The sequence below is a fragment of the Lupinus angustifolius genome, chromosome LG14 (assembly GCF_001865875.1).
Source record: "Lupinus angustifolius cultivar Tanjil chromosome LG14, LupAngTanjil_v1.0, whole genome shotgun sequence".
In the NCBI taxonomy this organism is placed as follows: Eukaryota; Viridiplantae; Streptophyta; class Magnoliopsida; order Fabales; family Fabaceae; genus Lupinus; species Lupinus angustifolius.
Genome location: NC_032022.1, coordinates 15,782,413 through 15,805,884, shown reverse-complemented (window position 1 = coordinate 15,805,884; position 23,472 = coordinate 15,782,413). Strand labels below are relative to the sequence as shown.

Below are 23,472 nucleotides of genomic sequence, written 5' to 3'. Positions count from 1 at the left end.
TATATATATATATATATACTAGATTGTAAATGATCATGTTCGGTCATACCAACACAGCCTAAGGTCATGTCCTTAACTGTTAAGTCTTGCCTGGTTTTGTTATATTATTGGAGCCAATTTTACTTATTAGTGGCACTAAATTAATTATGGTTGTGGTAGTTCACGTGATATTGAATCATAAAGGTTTATGTTTTATTTAGTATCTCCAAGTGTTAAAAGTATTAACAGGTGTGTGCACTTATTCTATTTAATTATAATAAAATTACATTTTTATTATTAAAAAATAAAGAGAGTAATATACAATTATCTTTTTATTAGCGAAGAAAATCATTGTTCTCAATACTAAATCGATAAATCCCTTGCATTCTTATATGTGTGTTTCTCAAGTGTCAACCCATGCAAATTAATATAATTACTTAAACGCTACGGTTTGATTAAAGTTTATTTTAAAAAATATTTTTGTCGTTCATTTAAATATTTGTTACATTTGTCAAGTAAAGTGACTCACAAGTGATTAAAGTCTGAATCTTCCTTCTAATTTAACATATTATCTCACATGAAAGTTTGTGATAACAATTGTGTTACTCATTCGTGGATTGATCCTTTCTAAGAATGAGTTCGATCAGTTGGTAAAATTATAATATATGGAAGTATAAGCATTTGGGTTCCAATCATCAAAGTATACTTTCTTTCCAAGAAAATGAAGATAAAAAAGTCAGGAACTCATTAACATCCATGCAATAAACAACTATCAATATTTAAATAAATATTCATTTTATTCTTTTATATTTTTCGATTCTTACTAATTTAATCTTTCAAAATCTAAAAAATCTAAAATGGTCGTAAAGATTTTAATAAGTCAAATTAATGTTTTTCAAGTGTTGTAAAACATGTTAAAAATAACTAATTTGACTCATATATAAAAATTTTGGAAACATTTTTTGGTATGTTTTTCAAAATTTAAGGTATCGAATTGGAATTAGTATTTACTCTAAATATATTTTATCCACCCATCAATATTTCCTATCATTAAATGTTAACTATTGTTAATGTTTCGTGTGATGCATGTTCCACACACCGAATACCTAAAATAGAAGAATCTTACTTTCAACCACACATGCATTATATTTGAATATTAATATATACTTAGGACACCCAAAGAGGTAACAAAAGCAGAATTAAAGAAATAATAAACTATGCTAAAAGTGTTGAATTCAATTAATGTGCTTAAATTCAACACGCTTCTTGTACCCACTTGTTATTTGTTATCTAAGCCCGTGTGTTGTGTTTGGCTGAATTTTGCATTTGACCTTTGTACATAGAAAATGTTTTTATTCCTAATATCCTTCCAATTTAATTTATCCACCAATTAATATAGTATATGTCAAATTGTGAGTCAATCATATAATCATTATGGGAAGCACCAAAGAATTTTGAGTGGAATACGAGGCATGAGATGTTAACAGGTAGAGTAATTAATGGACAGAGGTTAAGAACGTGTAGGATAAAGTGGTTATGTTAGATTTTCAAGATAACTAAAAAATCAAATATTCGAATTTTGTGAGCGACATTTATTGGGAGAGACAGTCACATGTCCCAAAATGTATTAATTCCTTATCCAAAGAGTTATAAAATGCTTTTGGTAGTAGCAACTTTTTTTTAATAAATAGACTATATATGTATTAGAATTACTATTTTATTTAACAATATAATATTATGTGACTTGTGTTAAAAATGTATAAATGTAAAAAGGTGTATTTTGTAGTACATATGTAAAAAATACATTAAAATCTATAAAGTTGAATAACATGTCTAATAAGTAATGTGATGAACAATATCTATCTAATAATGAATAATTTATGGAACTTGTAAGCCAAACTAAAAATACAAGCATCAGGCAAGAAATAAACACCACAACTAGGAGTCCAAGACTAATCTCCATTAACTAATTGGTAAATAATAAACACAACATTTTTTAATAAAACCTATATAGAAAAACAAATTTCAATGATTTTTGACATAGAGTTTTAGATGGGAGAGAAAAAAACCCTTTTGAAGATATAGAATTTGGATTCTTTTTTGTTAGCTTATATTTTCTTAAAAAGCTTATAAACCTAAAGACAAAATAAAAGGAGGACGTATGTGCATATTGGGTGGTGCAAAAGTGTATTTAAAATTTTACACAATAGGTAGATTTAGAGATGGTAAAACGGGTTGTTCGCGCTCGCAAAAATTTAAGCGAACGCAGACATGCCCGCATTAGTTAACGAACAAAATTCAATGTTTTGCCCCGTTTTAAAATGGAGTAACGGGTTTATAGGCGGCCCGCAAACATTGTTGAATAATTAAAAAAAAAACAAAAAAGTGATATAATAAATGAAATTAAATTAAATAAAGTATTTAAAGATATAAATTATTATTATTTTGATATTTTATATGAAGTTTAACAAATCACATTAGATTACAATTTTTGTAGGGATTAAAAATACATCATAACTTATTTAAAACTTTCTTATTTTTTCCTTAAGTTATGTTTATGGGCCGCCTGTATGCCAACGGAAATCCTCACAAACTTGGCGAGTAAAACGGGCTGAACAAAACAGGCAAACATGCAAAATTTGTATGTCATACCTACAAAAAATGCGGGTTATACGAGTGTGCTCATAAACATTGTCTGTTTTATCATCTCTAGATAGATTGCTTCATCGACATTTAAAAAAGGGAAAGAAATTATAATACAGTGAGAGAATTGAGAAAGCAGAACCGGCTTTTCCGGTGAAAGGACGAATACGCAAAAGCTGGCGGTATTACACGTGGTTCAATATCATCCGTTCGATGGTAATGACACGACTATGATTCATTCTTCCCGGCCAAGATTTATTGAAACTGAAAGAAAACTGCAGTAGACTGGGAGTAAGTGAATGAGGATAAAGTATCTCGTCAGTGTCACATAATAATATACAAAAAATAATATATAATAACATTTTTATTATTGAAAATAGAAATAAAAATAAGGATTTCTGTCATCCTTGAATGAAGTGGTGCAGTGATAGATTTTGATGTTCCCTCATACGCTCTCTCATTCTCTCACACACTCACACAGTAACACTCTGAATTCCTCTCTGTGTAGGATAGGATACAGTGCTATACAAAGAGAGAGAGATTGAGAGATTGATGACCATAATTCATAACTTGTACAGTATAGTAGATGAGTGCAGTTACCATGGCGGCGTTGCAGACTCTCTAATTCTCTCCCATAATTGCTTCCTCCAATGTTCTCTTTTTTGTAATTTTTTTACAAACACTTTCCTTAAAACCTGAAAAACACAGAAGATGACACACCCACATAATAGTGAGTGAGTGAGTGAAAGAGAGAGAGAGAGTCAACAAAGTAAAAAACAAACAAAACATATTGGTTAGGTCAAAGTTATTATGCAAACATATGTGTAGTTGGAAGGCTTTGCACTTGAAATTTTATTACAGCTGTATCCCCGTTCTTTTGTAGGAAAGTGGTTATACTTTAAGCGATCGAGAAGGTTCTGCTATGGATATTATCTCTGAATTTTGTTGCACAAGTATCAAATGGCTGGGTTATTTTCTTTAGGTCAAGAAAACAAGGAAGGAGAAGAAGATAACAACAGAAATAGTTTACTATTGTTTAGGAACGAAGAGATCTACAACAAAGGGTTTGAGATATGGCCACAATCTTATCATCAAAACCAAAGCTTGAACAACTACTATTCATCATATGGTGTGGGTCCTAGTCGAAGGAACTCAATACCTTCATCCAACGTTGGTTACGACGACGTTTCGCTATCTGATGAGTCAACGAGATTTGGATTAACAGTAATGAGAACAAGTGGAAGTAGCAGTAGTGGAATGAATTGTCAGGACTGTGGGAACCATGCTAAGAAAGAGTGTGTTCATATGAGATGCAGAACTTGTTGTAAGAGTCGAGGGTTTCAGTGCCAAACTCATGTTAAGAGCACTTGGGTACCCGCTGCTAAACGACGTGAACGCCAACAACACAACACTTCTAAACGACATAGACACCATCAAGGTAAAATGGTCTTCTTATAGCTTATATTCATATCGTGTTATGGTACTAAAGAGAAGTAATAGTTAAGGCTTGGTCTCACTAAATTCTTTGTATGTTGTTAGCATTTAGGTCTTAGGTTCATTACGAATTTTTAAGATATATGTAAGTTTTTTTTGAAGTCTATGGTATTTGTTGATGGGGATCTTGGATAATGGTAAGTCTTCTATGACTATACCTAAATGATTTTTATCATTTGACTGTGAAAATGAAACTCCACTCCAATGTCACTTATCATAACCTGTCTCTGTTTCTTCTAGCTTTTCCATATTCCATCACTATTTTCAAGTAAAACTGACGAAATTATTCTAGGTTTCTTGCATTTTGTTGGTTTTCTTTTTTGATAAAGAATAGATGGAGGGAATAAATCAGGCTAGTGCTATTACATGAATGGTTTAATTTATTGATTTAATTTGTTGAATATGATTACTTAGGGTTGGAAGTGGGAGTACAATTTCCACATGAAGTGAACTCAACAACGGTGTTTCGATGTGTAAAAGTAACAGCAGTGGACACTCCAGAAGAGCAATACGCGTATCAAGCAGCTATCAACATCGGAGGACACATTTTCAAGGGAATTCTCTATGATCAAGGACCAGAAGGTTCTTACACCAATATTGAGGGTTCATCTGGTGGAGTAGGAGTAGGAGTTGAAGCCCAACAACAAATTGGTCTACTAACTTCTCCAACTACAGTTACAACCACTGGGAATCTATTTGATCCTTCTTCACTTTACCCTCCTCCTCTTATGAATGCTTTCATGGCTGGTACGCAGTTTTTCCCACCCCCAAGATCCTAAAAGCCTTGTTTCTCATATCTCTTGGAGTAACAATTAGAAAGTTGAAACCAAGTCTTGTTCTCACACGTTTTGCTTTGACTCTTAGTAGAATTATTATCAGTGATGAATGGTTGTTCTTAGGTATATTAGGGATATGCATCTTAAGTTCTTTACATCATCTAAACTAGCTACAAGGAAAGCAGTTTAGAATTAATATAATGATTCTAGTGCATGAAATTAAAGGGATGCTTGTAATTTTGTGTTATCCAAACGTATGTCAATTCAGATCTTCAAGTTTATCCCCACCTTATGTAAGCCTTTAACGGATATAAAAAATATAATACTTTGTGTTATTACATTCATTCATATATACAAAAGTCACAAAGTATTGTTATTTTGTATTATAAAACTCAAAACTGTACCAAAGTTGAGGAGGGTACACATACAAAATACATTTTTTATTTTGATCTTATTCACATTTGTCAATTCCAGATTTTATATATTTATTTTTCTGTGGCGGTGGTGGGGCTGTTGTGTGTTTTTCTTAGCACAGACAACATTTGAATATGTGTGCACTATTATGTTAAGTTTTGTTATAGTGAGTGATTTCTTTATAGTATTTTTCTTTTTCTGGGATAATATTGAGTTTACTTTCTGGTTGGTGCTGAACTAAGCCCCTTTTTCCCGTTTATCCGTTTACTTGCCGGATCAAAATGGAACGAAATAATTAAGGGATGGATGTTGGTTCAAGTGGTATATGTTTGATTATTCTTAAGTAAGGTCCCGGGTTCGAGTATTGTGAATGAAAAAATGTTCACTGAAAGAGTTAGTCCCACGTACTTGTGGATGTTCCCAGCTCGGATAGAATTGCCTCCGGTGTGAGAATATGAGTAGGAAACAAAAAAATGGAAAGAAATATATTTATATATATTTATAATCATTTATCTTAAGTCCTTTGCATTATTTCTTGGAACAAAAGGCCATGATCGATAAAAAATGCTTCATCTTTTCCTTTTCTCCCATGCATTGTATCAATTGGCAAGTTCAGTCTCTAATTTATGGCTCATTACTTTCTATATCTTTTGATTCTTTTCTCTTCCTGATCGATCAATATCTTCACATAATAATATATTACGTGTAAATGGAGAATTCCAACTAACGTTTATTCCAACTACTTCTCTGGAAAACAATAAAATTTAGGCATTAGAATAGACATTCGTGATCCATGGATGTGACTTACATATGCTAGAGTTAGAAAAGTCTTCTTCTTTAAGTTTATAACGTTTAATGCTAGCTTCTAAAAGTATGTGCATGTGATGTATGTTATACACATATAAATGTCGACAATGATCACCCGTCTCCAATTGTGTATCATTATTTGTCCCAAACTTATCATATTTTACCACATAAATAAAAGAAAAATTCTAAAAAAAAAATCACATTTTGATTGGCTTGAAACACGAATGAGACACTGTTCAAGAAGGTAATTCGAGTCCATAAAAGTCCAGTGCCACTAATGATATAGGTCAAGGTACCATATGATATCATAGGGTTAATGAAACTTTCATAGACTGCTTGTTTTAGTTGATAAAAAAGAATCAGAAACTCTGCAGAAAATTTCCCTAGCTTTGTAATAACTGGCCCATAACATGTGCTACACAATTAACCTTCCGTTGATTGAGACCTACCACTATCTTTCTCTTTCAACTATGCATGTTTTTGTATCTTGTATTTATAACCACATCCCATACTTTTTTCTTTCTCTTATTCCTCCTCATATCTCATCTTCTTGGTTCTCTTTACTTGTATTTTGATCGTGTTTATTTATATGGAGAATTTGTGCTTAACTAGCACAAAGTTGCATCTTGGTGCATCCCTATATATATTCTCTTATCCCCATATCTATGAAATCAAATAAAAATGTACTCTTCTGCTAGGATTTTATGAGCAATCTTCATGAATATACGTTAGGATCAAATGAATATTAAAGTGTTTGCTAAATTTTATGCTTTTTGGAAGACCAATCTAATCAGGGAATAAAAAGAGAAGAGAGTTAAAACTATAGTTGTAGTTCAAGTGTAGTCACTTCTGTTGGCCACATGGATGGAGAGAAAAGAAAGAGAGATATATAGAAGAAAACAAAACCTAAAAGTTAGCTATGAAAAATTGAAAACCATTAAATCTTCCATTACTTCAGTTATGCTGAAAAGGAACGTTATTTTTGCTAAGCTAGCTCGTGTTCAAAATGATCACAATAAAATCACTCGAAGCATATGTGAGATTTGGTCTAGAGCTAGAACTATTTTATTTTTGAGATAAATATATACACACCGATTGTATATGAGTTTTATGCATTATCATTGTATCATTTATAATTCATTTTTAATCATTATTGACTATTTAAAAAAAAATATTAATTAAATGGTGGATAATACAATAACTATGTATAAATATTTACAATGATAATAAATATATTATGCTCTTTATTTTTTAACTTTTTATATAACTCCATCTATTTAGACTACTAAATTTCCACATGTTTTTATTGAAGAAATGTATGATTCATATAAATGCTAGCCAATTCCTATAAATGCTAGCCATGTATTTTTTTTCCCACTTTTTATCATATATTTTAATTATGTTTTTTTTCAAATAGAAGTTTCATTAGAAGAAGACATATATTTTTTTGGTAAGCAAGGTTATATTTAATTAAAATAGCACCAAATGTACATGAATTTATATGTGAGAGTAGATTGTGGTCACATAATTATATATAGGTAGTGACTGGCATAGGAATAGGAAGCTAAACATTCACAATGGTTACAATTCTATTCTGAGTATGATATGATGATATGTTTGATTTTTCCTTGAATTTAGATCCATTATTTCATCTTTATAGTCTCCATAGTTTCCTGAATGGATGTCTTGTTGAAGTTGAATATGACATGTTTCTTGCTAGCTAGATCGACCATATTCTATTGTATAGTCATATGATGCTCGAGAACTTCCTATGATTCTTATTGTTAGATAGACCATGTGCATTATCAAATGTCTTTTCGAGGCATGAAAGAGAAAATTTTCAAAACTAGGTCAAATATAAATCTTCTACCATAGTTGGTATGTGAATTTGCAAGTTGAACATAGGTGTTGGGAGGTTTTTGGTTCTTCACCACAAAACTTGCAAGTAGTTCCACTTGGGAGTTGTATAAATCCTTTCATGAGCAAAGCTTTCATAGTTGATATTCTGTCTTGCAATAGTCTCCATGTGAAGGATGTGACCTTCAAATGTGTTTTTGATTTCCACGGGGCTTTGAAAATATTTTGTTTTGGCGTCTGGTTATTCGTCTGACTAAGAAGAGCATGGTATGATGATTTTAGTGTGTATTGATATGACTTGTCACGAGTCCACTCCCATCACTCTTGTGTATCACTTTTCTGAGTTGCTCCTTATAAAACCTGCATAAGAATATCTATTAGTTCAATTAAGTTCCCAAACAAAAAGGTTCATTCACCAAGATAGGGACCACCTCTAAATTCCATTCAACCAACTCCGTAAATCATTTATGCATGCATCCTTGCCTAAGTGAGGTTATAAATCCTATGATATCTGATCACAAGCTTTTCACAATCTAACCACTTGTCCTACCAAAATCTAGTATTTTTTCGGTCCCCACCCTCCTCTTAATAATATTCCGAAACCAATTCTTGTCATTAATAGTCTCTGAATCTAGTCTACTCAAGTCTCTAATAAAATGTGATCTTTCCTTCAAAGGGATGTGTATAGTACTCCCAAGTTGTTCAAGCTCATGTCTCCCATATTTAAATTTTAAAACCCTAACCAAAGACTATCTCACTCGTTCAACATCCTCTATCTCCATTTCTCTAAGAGAGTTAAGTTAAAGAGTCATACATCTTTAACTCGTAGACCACCCTCAAATTTTGATTTGCACACAATCGTCCATTTAACCTAGTTAATTTTCCTAACATTCTCTAATCCACCCCAAAATAAGTCTCTGTTCATTTTTTGAATAGAATGCACAAAATAATAGATGAAGCTTTATAGAAGGACAACTAATACACCGATAAGACAAATATATAAGATGACATTAATTAGATTGATTCGACCTCTAAAGGAAATTTCATTTCGTCTCTAAGATGATATTTTCCCTCAACTTTGGACTAATGGTTTCGAGGCATCGACCCTTCTATGATGATGCCCAATAAATAAATAAATAAATAAATAAATATATATATATATATATATATATATACTTTAATGGAACTCATAAGAAATACTTTGGACACATTAGAAAATCCTTTATTGATATGATGATACATATATTGAATGACATAAGGGAAGATCAAGTTAGAGAAAATGAAGCGTGGGTAAGTTGTAAAAGCAAATACTTTTTCATATACTTCCAAAAAATGGGAAGAACGAGACCCATGATAATTATTTATTTTCCTTTTCCTTTTCAAAATAGAGAAAAGTGAATATTTTCTATTTTTTCTTTTGATCTCGTTTCATTGCTCTTATTTTCTATTATTTCAAATAACTTAAACTTGGATGCCAAACTAATGGAAGGTCTTGATTTGGAACTGAAATTGCAAAAGTCATAAACTAGTGGATAAATAATTCTTTTAGTATGTCTATTTTTGTATGAGAAACTAAGGGAGCGTATGTTTTTTTTTTGTAATAAGGGAGCATATATTTAAGATAAGGAATGGCATGATTATATGTTTCTTTCATTTTTTTATAGATTATTTTGCCATTAAAAACTAACCTTTTCTGAATTATGACTACACACCTAAATAATAATCACTCCATAAATTTTTTCTATACTCAGTATTAATGTTATGTTCACTCTAGGAAAAAGGAAATTGAAATGAATTTTAATTTATGATGTGAAAGAAGGAGAAGGAAAGTGAGAAGAACTAAAACAATATTTGTGAAATAACATAAATAAATATGGACTTTCAGTATTTGACTAAGATTGAGTGAGTTTAGAATTGAAAAAGTATCAACTTTCTTATTTTCTTCCTATGAATTAAAAAAGAAAAGTTATAATATCTCACCCATTTTGTCAACCCCCTCTATCCTCCATCATTTATCTTTTGGTATTTGGGGTTCATCTCCCAACAAATATCACTATCAGTAATATAACTTTCGACCTTAGGATTTTATTGGGCACTAGTAGACTAATGGATTGTTATTACATATAATCTGATTGAGGTTGCATTACACTTCTCTAATGCTACGAACCACTTGATTTTGAAGTGTAATTTAAGTTGATCCATTAACCAAAGCAAAACTCAATCAAACGAATTTAATAAAAATTAGATTTGATTAAAATCATAGGTTCTAATTAAGCCTAATAGAATAACTTTGGGTGAAAGCGAGTGGCGTGAGGTTGAAAAACGCGCGTGAGGAAAAGCAAGCATTATAAAGCGCGGGATGAAAGGAGATGCAACATTTGATTTGTTACGGTAATTGTGAAGGTGAAGCAACTATTTCTCTCTCAATACAAAAAGAAGAAGAAGAAACATATATTCATTCATTCATCGTTTTTTCTGTGTCATGTGCATTTTGTGAAACTAGATGGGGAACGAAGGTTGTTTTCCAACGATGGATCTGCTCCGATCTGAACCTATGCAACTTGCTCAATTGATTATTCCAATTGAATCAGCTCATAGATCCATTTCTTACCTCGGAGATCTAGGACTCTTCCAATTCAAAGATGTATCTACATTCTACACTTTCAATTCTCGTTGCTATTTATTTTACTCTGAAATCTGCATTATTGCACTTTTTATTTAGTTTTTCTCTTATTTTTTTTATAATATAGTTATTTTCATGTGAATCTTTATTTTATTAATATGATAATTTATTGAGTTTTGTTTTTGTTATTGTTATTCCTCCTTGATAAATCGTGTTTATACATAATTTTCAGCTTAATGCAGATAAAAGCCCATTCCAACGGACATATGCTGCTCAGGTATCAATTTACATCTTTCTAATTGTGTGTGCAATTGTGTTTATGTTGAATATTTGCAAAATGCGTACCAATGCGCCTATGCGTCGTGTCGTTGAAGCGGTTAATGATCTATAATCTAGCAGATCTGCAAAATAATTTCATGTATCCATGCATTTTATGGATGTTGTTACACATGCACATGCATACATGGTGTGGTTGTTCTGGTCGGTTTACTCTGAGCGAATAAGGCTCTTCTAAAGTTGATTTGGTTTTAAAGTGAGAAAGCAAGAGTGTATCCACCTTTAGGTCATTTAGTAGGTCGGGATCTATATGCAATTCATCAAATCAAGGCTGAATATAGCAATATACCCATAGTTGCTTAACTCATAGGGAAAATTACTTTAGAGGAATCTCTTCCCATGTAAGAAGCTATTACATGTTGTGGTTGTTCTGTTTCAGGTTTTAGTTTACTATAAACACCTTTTACAACTCAAATTTTGTTGAAAACACATCGAGATCTGTTTTTGTTTTGATCACAGGGATTATATTTTAGATCTTCAATGTTCTGTGCCCGTGAACCTAGGAGGGAATGATTTCATTCAGATATATTATACAGCCTTACCAGAGAGATCCCCTTCAATAAAATATATATAGGACTCTAATGGGTATAACGAGACGGGTCTGTTTTAACTTTTCTGGCCAAAAGTAGTGGTGAGTCTCAGTGACAAATAGTATCCGGGCTTTTAGGCAATGTTTGGTTGTAGGATCAATTTAGGTTTTGCATGCAACATTATGTCTGTGTTGCTAAGTAAATTCCATCTTTCGTTGCTCCTTGTATGTTTGAGAGTACAAAAGTTAGTACTAGACTAACAACATATTCTACTATTTCACATTTTATATAGTGGATTTACTAAACTGGAAAACTTACTACCATTTTTGCATGTAGATTAAAAGATGTGGGGAAATGGCACGTACTTTACGTTTATTTAAAGAACAAATGACAAAGGCAGGTGTATCACCCTCAACGCTCTCAACAGGAGATTCTAATATTGATTTGGAAAGTTTGGAGGTTATTATTTGCTCTGAGACTTTTATTACCCATTCTTTCATTTAAGAATGCAGTGCACCATGTAATGTAACTTTCTTCATGGCTAGGTTAAACTTCGAGAACTTGAAGCTGAGCTACTTGAGATAAATGCCAATAATGAGAAGTTGCAACATAGTTACAATGAGCTATTAGAGTATAAGCTTGTTCTTGAGAAGGTAAGGTTTGATGAGCTCAACATTGCTACAATTGCCATTATCACATTTATTGATTTTTGTGTTTGTTTAACTGATAGTGTATAAGCATTTTCTGATATTGTTAGCACAGATGCAAACTATTGTTAGGCTTGTGTAATCACTGTGATGTATCTGATCATATAGTTTGGTTGTCCAGAGCTACTGACATAGTGATTATGTATTTTTGTTCTATCATTTCAGGTCGGTGAGTTTTTCTCTTCTGCACAAAAGACTGCTGTAGCTCACCAGAGAGAGCTTCAAAATCAGACAACTGCTGAAGGATCTATTGACAGCCCATTATTACTGGAGCAAGTATACACCATAGCTTATAGTTTCTGTTTATCAGTTTGTACTTTTGGTCCATTTCTCATGTTGACTTTGCTTAGCACATTTATGTTCTATAGGAGACAACAACATATCCATTAAAGCAGGTTAAGCTGGGGTTTATCAGTGGTCTTGTTCATAGAGAAAAATCAATTCCTTTAGAAAGAGTTTTATTTCGTGCTACTAGGGGGAATGTGTTTCTGAAGCAAACTGCTGTTGAACATCCTGTTCTTGATCCTTTGTCAGGAGAGAAGGTTAGTCTAAAATCTTAAACTTATATTTAACCTCTTGAAGAAGTTCAGATATATAATTTGCATGCTAGTTCATCACACTTTCTCCTTTATCATTTGCCACTAAGAGCTCTAAATTTTCATAAATGAATGAAGATGTTACTTTTCCTTATTTATATGAATAATTATTTCTTCTTCTGACAATTTACTCATCTATTGTTAATGTTCAATTTTGATTTCTTAATCTTTCAGTTAATGAACTCATAACCTGCCTTTTTACAGGTTGATAAAAATGTATTTGTTGTCTTTTATTCTGGAGAGAGAGTTAGCAGTAAAATTCTGAAAATATGTGATGCTTTTGGAGCAAATCGTTATCCTTTCTCCGATGACTTGAGTAAACAGTTTCATATTATAACAGAGGTATACTAATTTTATTTTAGGTTTCTGCTTAGCTTTCAATTGTTCTTAACTAAATTCTTCAGACTTCTGCATTTTACAGTTCCTGTTAAATATTTAATAAGAACTACACATTTACTATGTAGTTTGGGCATTTCAGATGTCTGTTTTACACCTTTATTCTATCTTTATTTATGTGAAGTTGCTTTCCTGGTGATATTTTCTTGTTTTAATGATTCATTATTCATGTTCAACGGTGTTCCCAGACTGACTTAAGTAAGTCTTTTTTCCAGAAGAGAATTTCAATTAATCTTTGTTATGTTTGTAGTTCCAGCTTTGTTATTCTATGTAAGTGAAAAAAGCTCCACATATAGAAGAAATAGTAAAAAGTGAGGATGATAAAACTGAATGGAACCATGAGCTTAGTGTTTGAAGGTTGGGACAAAATGTAGTGTCAAACTCATTATTGTGGTTTCTCACTTAGTCATGATGCTGTACTAGAGCATACTCTTGAGTGGAGGACTCACAGTTGGGGGAGAAATTGTTAATATCTTATGATTTTTTTGATCAAGATATGGTGTTATACTTCTCACCTAGCCATTAGAAGAATCTCATATCACCTAGCCTTTAGTAGAGTGTCACTTCCTATGAAAAAAGAGCATACTTTCAAGTATTTTGGTGATGCTGGTTTGCTGGACTAGAGCATGCTCTCATGTTGTGGACTCATGCTTATGGATAGATCGTTAATATCTGAATATTTTAGGTCAAAACACAATGGCAAGCTTCTCACTAACCTTTTGAAGAATATCACTTCCCATGAAAATAGATCTCCCATTGTCCGCAAGTATTTTGAGCTCCTTGATCCAACATGCTACCTTTCCAAATGACATTATGTGACTAAAAGGGAAATTGTTTCCATATTATGTGAAGGAAAAAACTTGTGTAAACTGTGAAAGCCAGAAGACTAGGATAAAGTTAATAACTTCATAGAAATGATTGCATAAATATTGAATGTGTTATTATTTGAAAAAGATATTCACCATATACAACATTCAGGTCCTTATGATGAGAGTTTCTTTTTTCCAAGTTCCATACAATCCCTACCTTACCCATAGCACCTGCTCATCATAATTTGGTTGTGGTCAAGACACTAAAAATAATTTTGCATATTTTGAACATGCTAGGTCTCAGGAAGACTTTCAGAGTTGAAGACCACCATAGATGTAGGATTGCTTCACTGGAGCACTCTATTGCAGACAATTGGTTATCATTATGAGCAGTGGAGCGTCCTGGTTTGTTTGACAGTTTTGATTTAGTATTTCTATGGATTCTTACGTAAAAGACATACAGAGTCAATGTGTGTGTGTAAATATGTATTTATATTTTCAGTTTTGCTGCTAAGCTTCTGCAATTAATTTTCATTCCAATACTCACTTTTCTTTTCTTAAATTTTAATTGATAGTTGAAGAAAGAAAAATCCATTTATCACACTCTAAATATGCTTAGCATTAATGTGACGAAGAAGTGTCTCCTTGCAGAAGGTTGGTGTCCTGTTTTTGCAACAAGTGAGGTTTGTTCTTTAACTGTGAATTTATTTTTTTATATGATTTGCATAAACGTAGACTGGCTGTCATTGCTAACTAATTTGAATTCAAACTTGTCAGATTCACAAAGTACTGCAACGGGCAACTCTGGACAGTAGCTCTCAAGCTGGGGCTATATTTCAGGTTTTACAGACAAAGGACTCACCACCTACCTATTTTTGCACAAACAAATTTACTTCTCCTTTTCAAGAAATTGTAGATGCCTATGGGTAAGTTACATATAGCTTAGGTTATTCAATCCAAATTTGGTTCCCTTTTCTCCTTCTTAGTAGGTCAATTTGAACAGACTACTTTTCTTGGAGTCTCTCGCCATATCTTCAATCTTATGGCTTATCATATAATTTGTGTCAATGGATTTTTATGTTCTATTGCCAACAGGTTTCTTAGTTGCTTCTTGATGCATTGATTGTCTTCTTAGAACTCAAATTTTCTATTTAAATAATTGACAGAATTGCCAAGTACCGGGAGGCAAATCCCGGTGTGTACACAATCATCACATTTCCATTCCTTTTTGCTGTAATGTTTGGTGATTGGGGACACGGCATATGCTTATTGCTGGCGGCTTTGTATTTCATAATCAAAGAGAGAAAATTTTCTAGTCAGGTACTTAACTAATGGGTTTTTGTATCCACGCTGAATGCATCCCCTCTTGTATGCCCATATCAGTTTGTTTGATGTTAATGGCAGAAACTTGGAGACATATTAGAAATGGCCTTTGGTGGACGCTATGTTATTTTGATGATGGCACTCTTCTCAATCTACACCGGGTTGATATACAATGAATTTTTCTCCATTCCATTTGAACTATTTGGACCATCTGCCTATAGATGTCGTGATCCCTCATGCAGGTGGTTTTGACTATATTTTATTCAACGTATTTGTTTCCTCTTATGCTAATTATTACATTACATTATGTGTATTATTTGTTATTACCTTCTCAGGGATGCTACAACAATAGGTTTAATAAAAGTGCATGACACATATTCATTTGGTTTGGATCCTAAATGGCATGGTAGTAGGAGTGAACTGCCATTTCTTAACTCTTTGAAGATGAAGATGTCAATCCTACTGGGAGTATCCCAGATGAATCTTGGGATCATATTGAGTTACTACAATGCAAAATACTTCGAAAACAACATAAATATCAGGTAATAGCGAAAAATGGCTTTAGTTGAATGTGGTATGTTGTTCATATGTGTAGTGTTCACTGTTTGATTTAACCAATGTTGCTTCAGGCACCAGTTTGTTCCCCAGATGATATTCCTGAACAGTCTGTTTGGCTACCTTTCACTTCTTATAATTGTGAAGTGGTGCACTGGATCAAAGGCTGACCTATATCATGTGATAATATACATGTTCCTAAGTCCAACAGATGATTTGGGTGAAAACCAGCTCTTTGTTGGCCAGAAGTTCCTTCAAGTAAGAAATTTTCAAATTTAATTTGTATTTTTTTTATGATCCTAAACAGATGCCACATATTAATAGTCCACTGTTTTATTGCTGCTAGCTTCTGTTGCTACTGTCAGCACTTGTTGCTGTACCATGGATGTTACTTCCAAAGCCCTTTCTCCTGAAGAAACAACACCAAGAAGTAGTCTAAACTATTATTTGATTATTTTTTGTTTTTATTTCGTTCTATTAAACCACATTTTAATTGATATTATCGTGCTTCTTCAGAGGCATCAAGGTCAGTCTTACTCTTTGCTCTACAGCGCGGAAGAAGACCCTCATGAACCAGAGTCGCAAAGTATTCCCCTCGACCATGAGGATTTTGAGTTCAGCGAGGTTTTTGTGCACCAACTTATACATACGATTGAATTTGTGCTTGGAGCTGTATCTAATACTGCTTCATATCTACGTTTATGGGCTCTCAGGTTGGTATTTGAAAACCTTTGATACGATAATGTGAATTTTGTTTATGGTGAATTAAAATTCATCATGGGATATGGGCACAATCTTTACCACTTCATATATGATAGGTGATGGTTCAGTTTAAAATGCAATTTAGGCCCTAAATTGCAATTCATGGATGATGTGCACTATGATTCAGTGAAGAGCGGACTCGTTAACTCTCATGTTTTTAGGAATGGAAGAAACCCCGGACAAAATGAATTGACATGTGGAGGGGATATATTGAAAAATTAGATATGTTGCTAGAAACCATAAACATATTATTAGCTGACTTCAGTGACCTCATGAAATGAATGCATTGTGACTAGATTTAATCAAACCTTTGCTGAAACTAGTAAAATTAGGCATGGCATTGTACCAATGTCAGAATCTTCTGCTGTATTGTTGAAATATGAAAGAAGCCTTGAAAGACAGAAAATTCTGAAACTAGCCAGCTGCTGAATATCTGAGATGTTTACACACTTACATGCAATAAACTAAACCAAACACACTTTTTCATCAAGATTTGGGCCAAATATCCAGCGAGGCCTAGCATTAGCATGTTTGTACAACACCCTTCATAAAAAAATAACCATCTGCTATGAAGAGGATAAAAACTAAAAAAATTAGATGGTTTATTGTCGCCAATGCATAAGTGCAGCAACTTGTTCCAAATAATAGTCCTATATTTTGTGGATGACCCTTGAACTTATATCTCTTTCCTATTAGAAATGCATCTCTAAATGCAAGACACCCTTTCATTTTGATCTCTTCTTTGTCTTTTTGGTCATTTTCAGTCTAGCTCATTCAGAGTTGTCAAGTGTTTTCTACGACAAAGTTCTACTTCTGGCTTGGGGGTAAGTTCATTTGGCTGTGTTATGTAAACTGTCCAAAGTTAAGGAACATAATAGACATCTTAAAAACCTTTTATGTTTGCGCGATTGATGCAGGTTTAACAACACCATTGTTCTCATTATTGGCATTATTGTGTTTATATGTGCAACTGTTGGTGTACTACTGTTAATGGAAACACTAAGTGCTTTCTTGCATGCTTTGAGACTTCACTGGGTAGAGTTCCAGAACAAGTTTTACGAGGGAGATGGTTACAAATTCGACCCATTTTCATTTGCATTACTTGCTGATGAGGATGAACAGTAGTTGCTATATACTAATACTAGATAGTGTGTATAGAAATATGTCAATTGTGTACCAAAAAATAAAATATCAATTTTTGTACCTAAAAATAAGAGAAATGTTTATCTTACCTGAAGAGCCTGACATGTCTTGTATAGGAATCTATCCTACATGTCATGCATTTTCTAGTTATATACCATTTATTCATGTTGTCAATTGTTGTAATAAGAGCACCGAAACCACATAATATCATTGTTTTTTGTGTTGGCCATTGGCCGATCTATTGTAACTACAATTTGAGGTGTTTTCAGATGAACAAAAAACACCGGATGCAAATTGAAATTGAAAATGAGATGAGTAATCCAATAAATATTTAAATATACCTATGAGAATGAAGGGATTTCAGACTTCACAATAAGAATGGTTATGCAAGTGCTTCTGAAAATTTAAGTTTGTATTTGTTTTTGTTGGACCAGACTGCGAGCGGGGAGTCTCCATAGGCATTTCTTTCTTATAAATTCTTGCACTCCTCCTCGCATATCCAATGTGAGATTTCACACTTGAATAAACCCAACAGTTTTTTATATATTATTTATTGTTCACTCCCTTATTCAAATTGTTACAAGAATAAAAGTTTGATTTCTTTTGATTATTCGGGGGCTCTTATTACCCTGGTTGATCATGGGATAGCAACATTCGGTTGCATGTGGTGAAATATATGCATATATTTGTAAAAGCACATGACTATCATTTTCCATCAAGTGCAGTTTTGAATGTGAACACCGAGATGATACTATTGAGTTAATTAGCGAGAAGAAGCACGCGTCTCTATCGTGCAATTCAACTAGGAATCTTCTTTTCTTTGGAAGATTTTTGAAGCAATGTAATGTAATTCTTGCTTATAAAAAAGTACCAGCATCACTATAATTAATAGGTATAGATCATTAAAGTACATGATTGTTAATAAACAAATATATATTGGGATAGGTGGCAGGTACTTGGAATGAAGGTTACCAATCTCAACATTTGGTATCTCAATTTAATTAAAAAGTGTCAAATAATTAAGAAAAAACTATAAAAATAGAAAATAGTTTGTTTTTTATTACTTGATAAAATATGATTAGTTCGATATATAGGGACATGAATTTTTCGGGACGTATAATCTTTGTTGGGGTATTTAAACCCTTATCTCAAACCGTAACAAAGATGACCATATTTAAATCTAGTTATTCCTCTTTCTTGAAAGTCATATTTTCCCTTTTTGATGAAGCCTAACGACATCCCTTTAGTTTCCTTGGATTAATAATTCCAATTCATCACTTTAAATAAATAAGGTGTGGAAGTCGTGGGTACACATTGTTACTAGTTGTATCATTGTATGTGTCAATCAACTGCGATTAGTAAAAATTAATCACAGACTTGATATATACAGTAACATTATTTGTAGGATAAGAGATATGTTCTGATAGTCATGAACAACACAAGAGCTAGCATAAACACAAACAAATCAGAATAGAACTGGGTTGAGAGAAGGATCCGAGAAAGTGAAAATTATTATTTTTTAATCATGAATGATTGGAATGAAAATCTGCAAATCAAGTTGAAACATAACTACAAGGGGATTGAAGTCAAAATGAGTGAGATATATGTTTACTTTTGTGACGGCCAAGATTATTAAAACTTATATACTGTGATTTAATCTTGCTAATCCTATCATCATTTTAATATAATGGGTTTGATGCATAAACTTGTAAAATATAATATTCTCACTTCACACTAAACAAATATCTATACATCTTGTATCTAAAGTAACTTTTTTACGGTATATCATTTACACTAAACAAATATCTATGCACCTTTATTATTTATTTGTATTAATTTTGTTAAAAAACATTTACATTTCATAATAGATTGTATTAACTTGCTCATATAATCATTTCTAGTTAGATGTGGCAACATGCTATTAATTTGTAAAAGCCCCCATCAAATAGAATTGGTTTCTAATTCTTCAGAATCACATATATGGGCCTTCTGTCAAATTATTCTTGTTAAAAGTGACACGTTAATTTGACTATGTTTATTTATGACTATATATTTATTATCCTAAATCATATCTTAGATTCCATTGCATGTCAATGATAATAAAAAATGGAATATTCGCGAGTACCCGTTTGTGACCGTACCTGTGTTTGTATGAGTTTTACCCACGGATACTCGTGGGTACGAGTTTTTTTGCCATTCTAATTGAGCATTCATATTTGAGACAAAAAGCTCTAGTAAGTCCATAATGACATCGTTTTTGGTGAATTAGTGGGTTGAAAAAATACCTAAACTAATTCTTGAAATCTCACTATTTATGATTTCACCACTACCAACTGCATGTGTTAACTAAGATGTGTTGCTGTAATTTAATTAGAGATGGTCATAGTGGTCATATATTAACTGCATAAACTAATTCTTGAAAACTCAGAAAAAGCTGCATGTTATATAAAGTAATAGGTTAATTACAAAAGCCTTAACCCATTACATCATCTTGAAGGAAGAAATTTCTTACCATCAGTTTTACATATGATAACATCATATACGTTGAATGGTTTATTATCTATGCATCGAATGTTATATAAATCCATCAAATAATTAAAACTTTATATATATATATATGCTCTAATTTATTAGAGGCTCTTAGTGATCATATTCAACTCACACAATAATATATCCATGAATGATACATATATGGTTCAAGCAAAAATTTCCCGGGTTCATAAATTTCAATGTAAAAAATAACATCTTAAAAGTCTTCATTATTACAACATTAAATATATTTATCGCTTTACTATGTTTGTCAAGTCATTTCTGATAAGCTCAAAAGTGATGCCTATTTGACACGCCAAAATGAGGTGTCACACATGTTTTTTAGCTAAAAATAGGGGAAAACATCGATAACGACAACAGACTTTTCAGCGTAAAAAATGAGAGAAAATATCGATAACGACAACATTTTGATAATAAGAGTGACATCATTGAATTTACAAATTATCAAAATAAGTTCCTAAAAAGATAGTGTGGATGAGTAAAATAATAAAAATTGGCAAAAAATAATGTAAAAGTGAATCTATAAAGCAGCTTATGGTAAGAATTGAGGCACTTCATCATGCATATGTATCACATAGGCCAAGTTTGTGTATAGATATAAGTTTTTAGGTGACATAAAATAACTAAAAAAAATGTGACTTGAATGGAATCTTCAAAGCTGTAATGGTGGCAGTTTATCATCAGAATATGTAAAAAAACATGATGTTTTTTGACTTACAATATATGTAAACAAATCATAAAATATTTTTTTTTATATAATACACAATTTATTCACATAAAAAACATGTTGCACAAAGACAACTTATGTAACTAACTGACATAAAGACAAGCATTACTGACCCTTATACTACTAGCTAATATCTACATATAATACTAACTATACAATCAAGAAATACAATCACTATAGGAGAAGAACTACCCTAAGAGTCAAAATATGTACAAAACATCATGACCCTTGGTAGATTCAATTACATACCCTATTATATAATATTAATATAGGGCTTCTAGTCTTCATTGCTTCTAGTATTAATTTTGTATCACATGTTTTTACTATGCTTTCACCCCTTATATATACACTATATATATATATGCTTTCACTCCTTATATATACATTATATGCACACTATATATATATGTATGGGTGGACGAGATAAAATTTGATTACATGCACCATGGAGTGTGCATAGAGTCCCAAGCATTTAAGTCACCCAAGGCCAAGTTTCCATTTGTTGGGTACATGCCAGTTTCTGCAATCATAGGAATATCTAAAGACATTGCAGCTTCTGCATAGATGGATTCATCTAACACCGGAGAACGTTCTTCATTCATTGTCCCCCAGAATGGAAAAAACTCTTCTTCGTTGTAGTCCATGGACTTTGCATAGCTTTCAAGTGGCTGAATATTAGTATCCAAATAGGGAAGAGACACAATGGAATCATTGGTGTTGCTGTAAATAGGTCCAACTCCAACTTGCTGAGAAGCCATAGACACTGGTGGGTTGGTATTCATCATATTATAATTGACCATGTCCGAGTTTTGTTGAATGATCTGACAAGTTTGTTGCAAATTCCCTCCCATTTGTGTAACCTGGGTGCTAACAGAAGACGCTAGAGACTGAGAATTCACACACAGCTCTGGTAGATTGAGCTTTGCATCTGCGCCATAAAGCTTACGCGCTGCAGCGTCATAAGCCAAAGCAGCATCAAGCGACGTATCAAACGTCCCAAGCCAAAGTCGTGCACCACGGTTTGGTTCACGGATTTCAGCAACCCATTTCCCCCAAGTTCTCTGCCTTACACCTTTGTACTTGCAACTCGCGTTTTCGGGGCCTCCTTTACCTCTCATGCAGCCCTTCCTCGAGCTAGCTTGGGCTGGCTTCTTCACCTGCTTCCTCTCCTCAATTCCCATGCCTGATTTCAGCATTGTGATGGTGTTGTAAATGATGAGAGAGTTATTACTCTATGTTGAAGTAGAGATATAAAGAGAGTATGAGAGTAAGGGTGGTATTTATACTAGAAACAAAACTAACGCGTGAAAGTAAGTACTAGATACAATTAAAAAACCTGAAACGTGGCCCCATAGTGTGGTTTATGCTGCTACTTGGCATCATATACCAGACTTATCGTGTCCATTATAAGCTTACAGTTGATTTCTCTTATACACACTTGGCCTCACCTTTTTTTTTGCATACCAGCTGAGGTGGCAAATGGACAAGGCCAAAAAAATATTTTACTAAATTTCTATCTATATTTTCATCAAAAAGATTTTTTGTGATGGATGGCATGAATGTACATTAAAATAAATAAGAGTAAATACTCATTTTAGTCCTTCATATTTTTCGATTTTACCATTTCAGTCATTCAAAAAAAGAAAAGATCTAAAATGGTTCTAACTTTTTTTAATGTGGGTCAAATTAGTATTTTTTAGCATGTTTTATAATATTTGGTAGGGACTAATTTGACAGCAAAAAGAACTAGTTTGACCTACATTTAAAATTTTTGGAAAATTTTCTCTTTTGAAGGACTGAACTTGTAATGTCGAAAAACATAAAGGACTACATAGATATTTACTCTTAAAATAATATAAAAGAAGAGGGAAAAGGGTAAAAGAAAAGTAAAGTTGTGGGTGAGAAGAGGCGGTTGTTTGGATAATAATGGATTTTTTTTGTTTTTGGCTTAATAAAAAAGTGATTTTGATTTGGATAATAGTAGTCATTTACTATTGAGTAGGTGTGGGGGCGGTGTGATTTGGAAGAAACGGTTTAAGATAAGTGCTTGTGTGGGTTCCAAAACAGATAATCATATATAGCAATGTAGTGTTCATACGTGGGAATGAACAATCCCAGGTGTTTCAAGAGGAGCACTTAGGAATCAGTGAATAGTAAAAAATACAATGAAGATCCTATATGTCTGGCGTGTCCTCATATCCTAAGTTAATAAGCTTTCTCCGAGTAACGAATATGTGTTATTTCATGTTTTTAAAATTTTTTATTTTAATGAAGTGACACTTTTTCATTAGTTCGGAACATGAAAATGGGACTGTTCCAATTACCATATGGGACATAAGTATGAGTTTACCGAAATTGATAGACATTGTACAAGGTTACAAAGTTCCCCTAATTATTATAGAACATGTTCGGTTCATTGCACTACTACTACTATCAGATACTGCA

General features: G+C 32.7%; 3 protein-coding genes across 4 annotated transcripts; 2 read left to right on the top strand and 1 right to left on the bottom strand.

Annotated features, from left to right (window-relative positions):
• LOC109326428 (protein SHI RELATED SEQUENCE 5-like) lies at positions 3,037-5,168 on the top strand. Its single transcript, XM_019559112.1, has 2 exons — positions 3,037-4,060; positions 4,510-5,168. The coding sequence occupies exons 1-2, from the start codon at positions 3,583-3,585 to the stop codon at positions 4,893-4,895; spliced, it is 864 nt and encodes a 287-aa protein (XP_019414657.1). The 5' UTR covers positions 3,037-3,582; the 3' UTR covers positions 4,896-5,168.
• Positions 10,279-17,979, top strand: LOC109326945 (V-type proton ATPase subunit a3-like). Of its 2 annotated transcripts, XM_019559875.1 has the most exons (18): positions 10,280-10,614; positions 10,826-10,870; positions 11,796-11,918; positions 12,005-12,112; positions 12,332-12,442; positions 12,535-12,708; positions 12,967-13,104; positions 14,265-14,372; positions 14,543-14,650; positions 14,745-14,893; positions 15,134-15,287; positions 15,372-15,532; positions 15,626-15,832; positions 15,920-16,103; positions 16,192-16,275; positions 16,362-16,558; positions 17,372-17,431; positions 17,525-17,979. In XM_019559875.1, the coding sequence occupies exons 1-18, from the start codon at positions 10,474-10,476 to the stop codon at positions 17,730-17,732; spliced, it is 2,460 nt and encodes an 819-aa protein (XP_019415420.1). In that variant the 5' UTR covers positions 10,280-10,473; the 3' UTR covers positions 17,733-17,979. The 2 variants fall into 2 exon arrangements, with proteins under 2 accessions (XP_019415422.1, XP_019415420.1); XM_019559877.1 differs by lacking the exons at positions 17,372-17,431; positions 17,525-17,979 and adding an exon at positions 16,664-16,718 and having other exon boundaries at positions 10,279-10,614; positions 16,362-16,626.
• On the bottom strand, positions 21,030-22,500 carry LOC109326690 (dehydration-responsive element-binding protein 2D-like). The gene has a single exon (XM_019559428.1). The coding sequence runs from the start codon at positions 22,221-22,223 to the stop codon at positions 21,462-21,464; it is 762 nt and encodes a 253-aa protein (XP_019414973.1). The 5' UTR covers positions 22,224-22,500; the 3' UTR covers positions 21,030-21,461.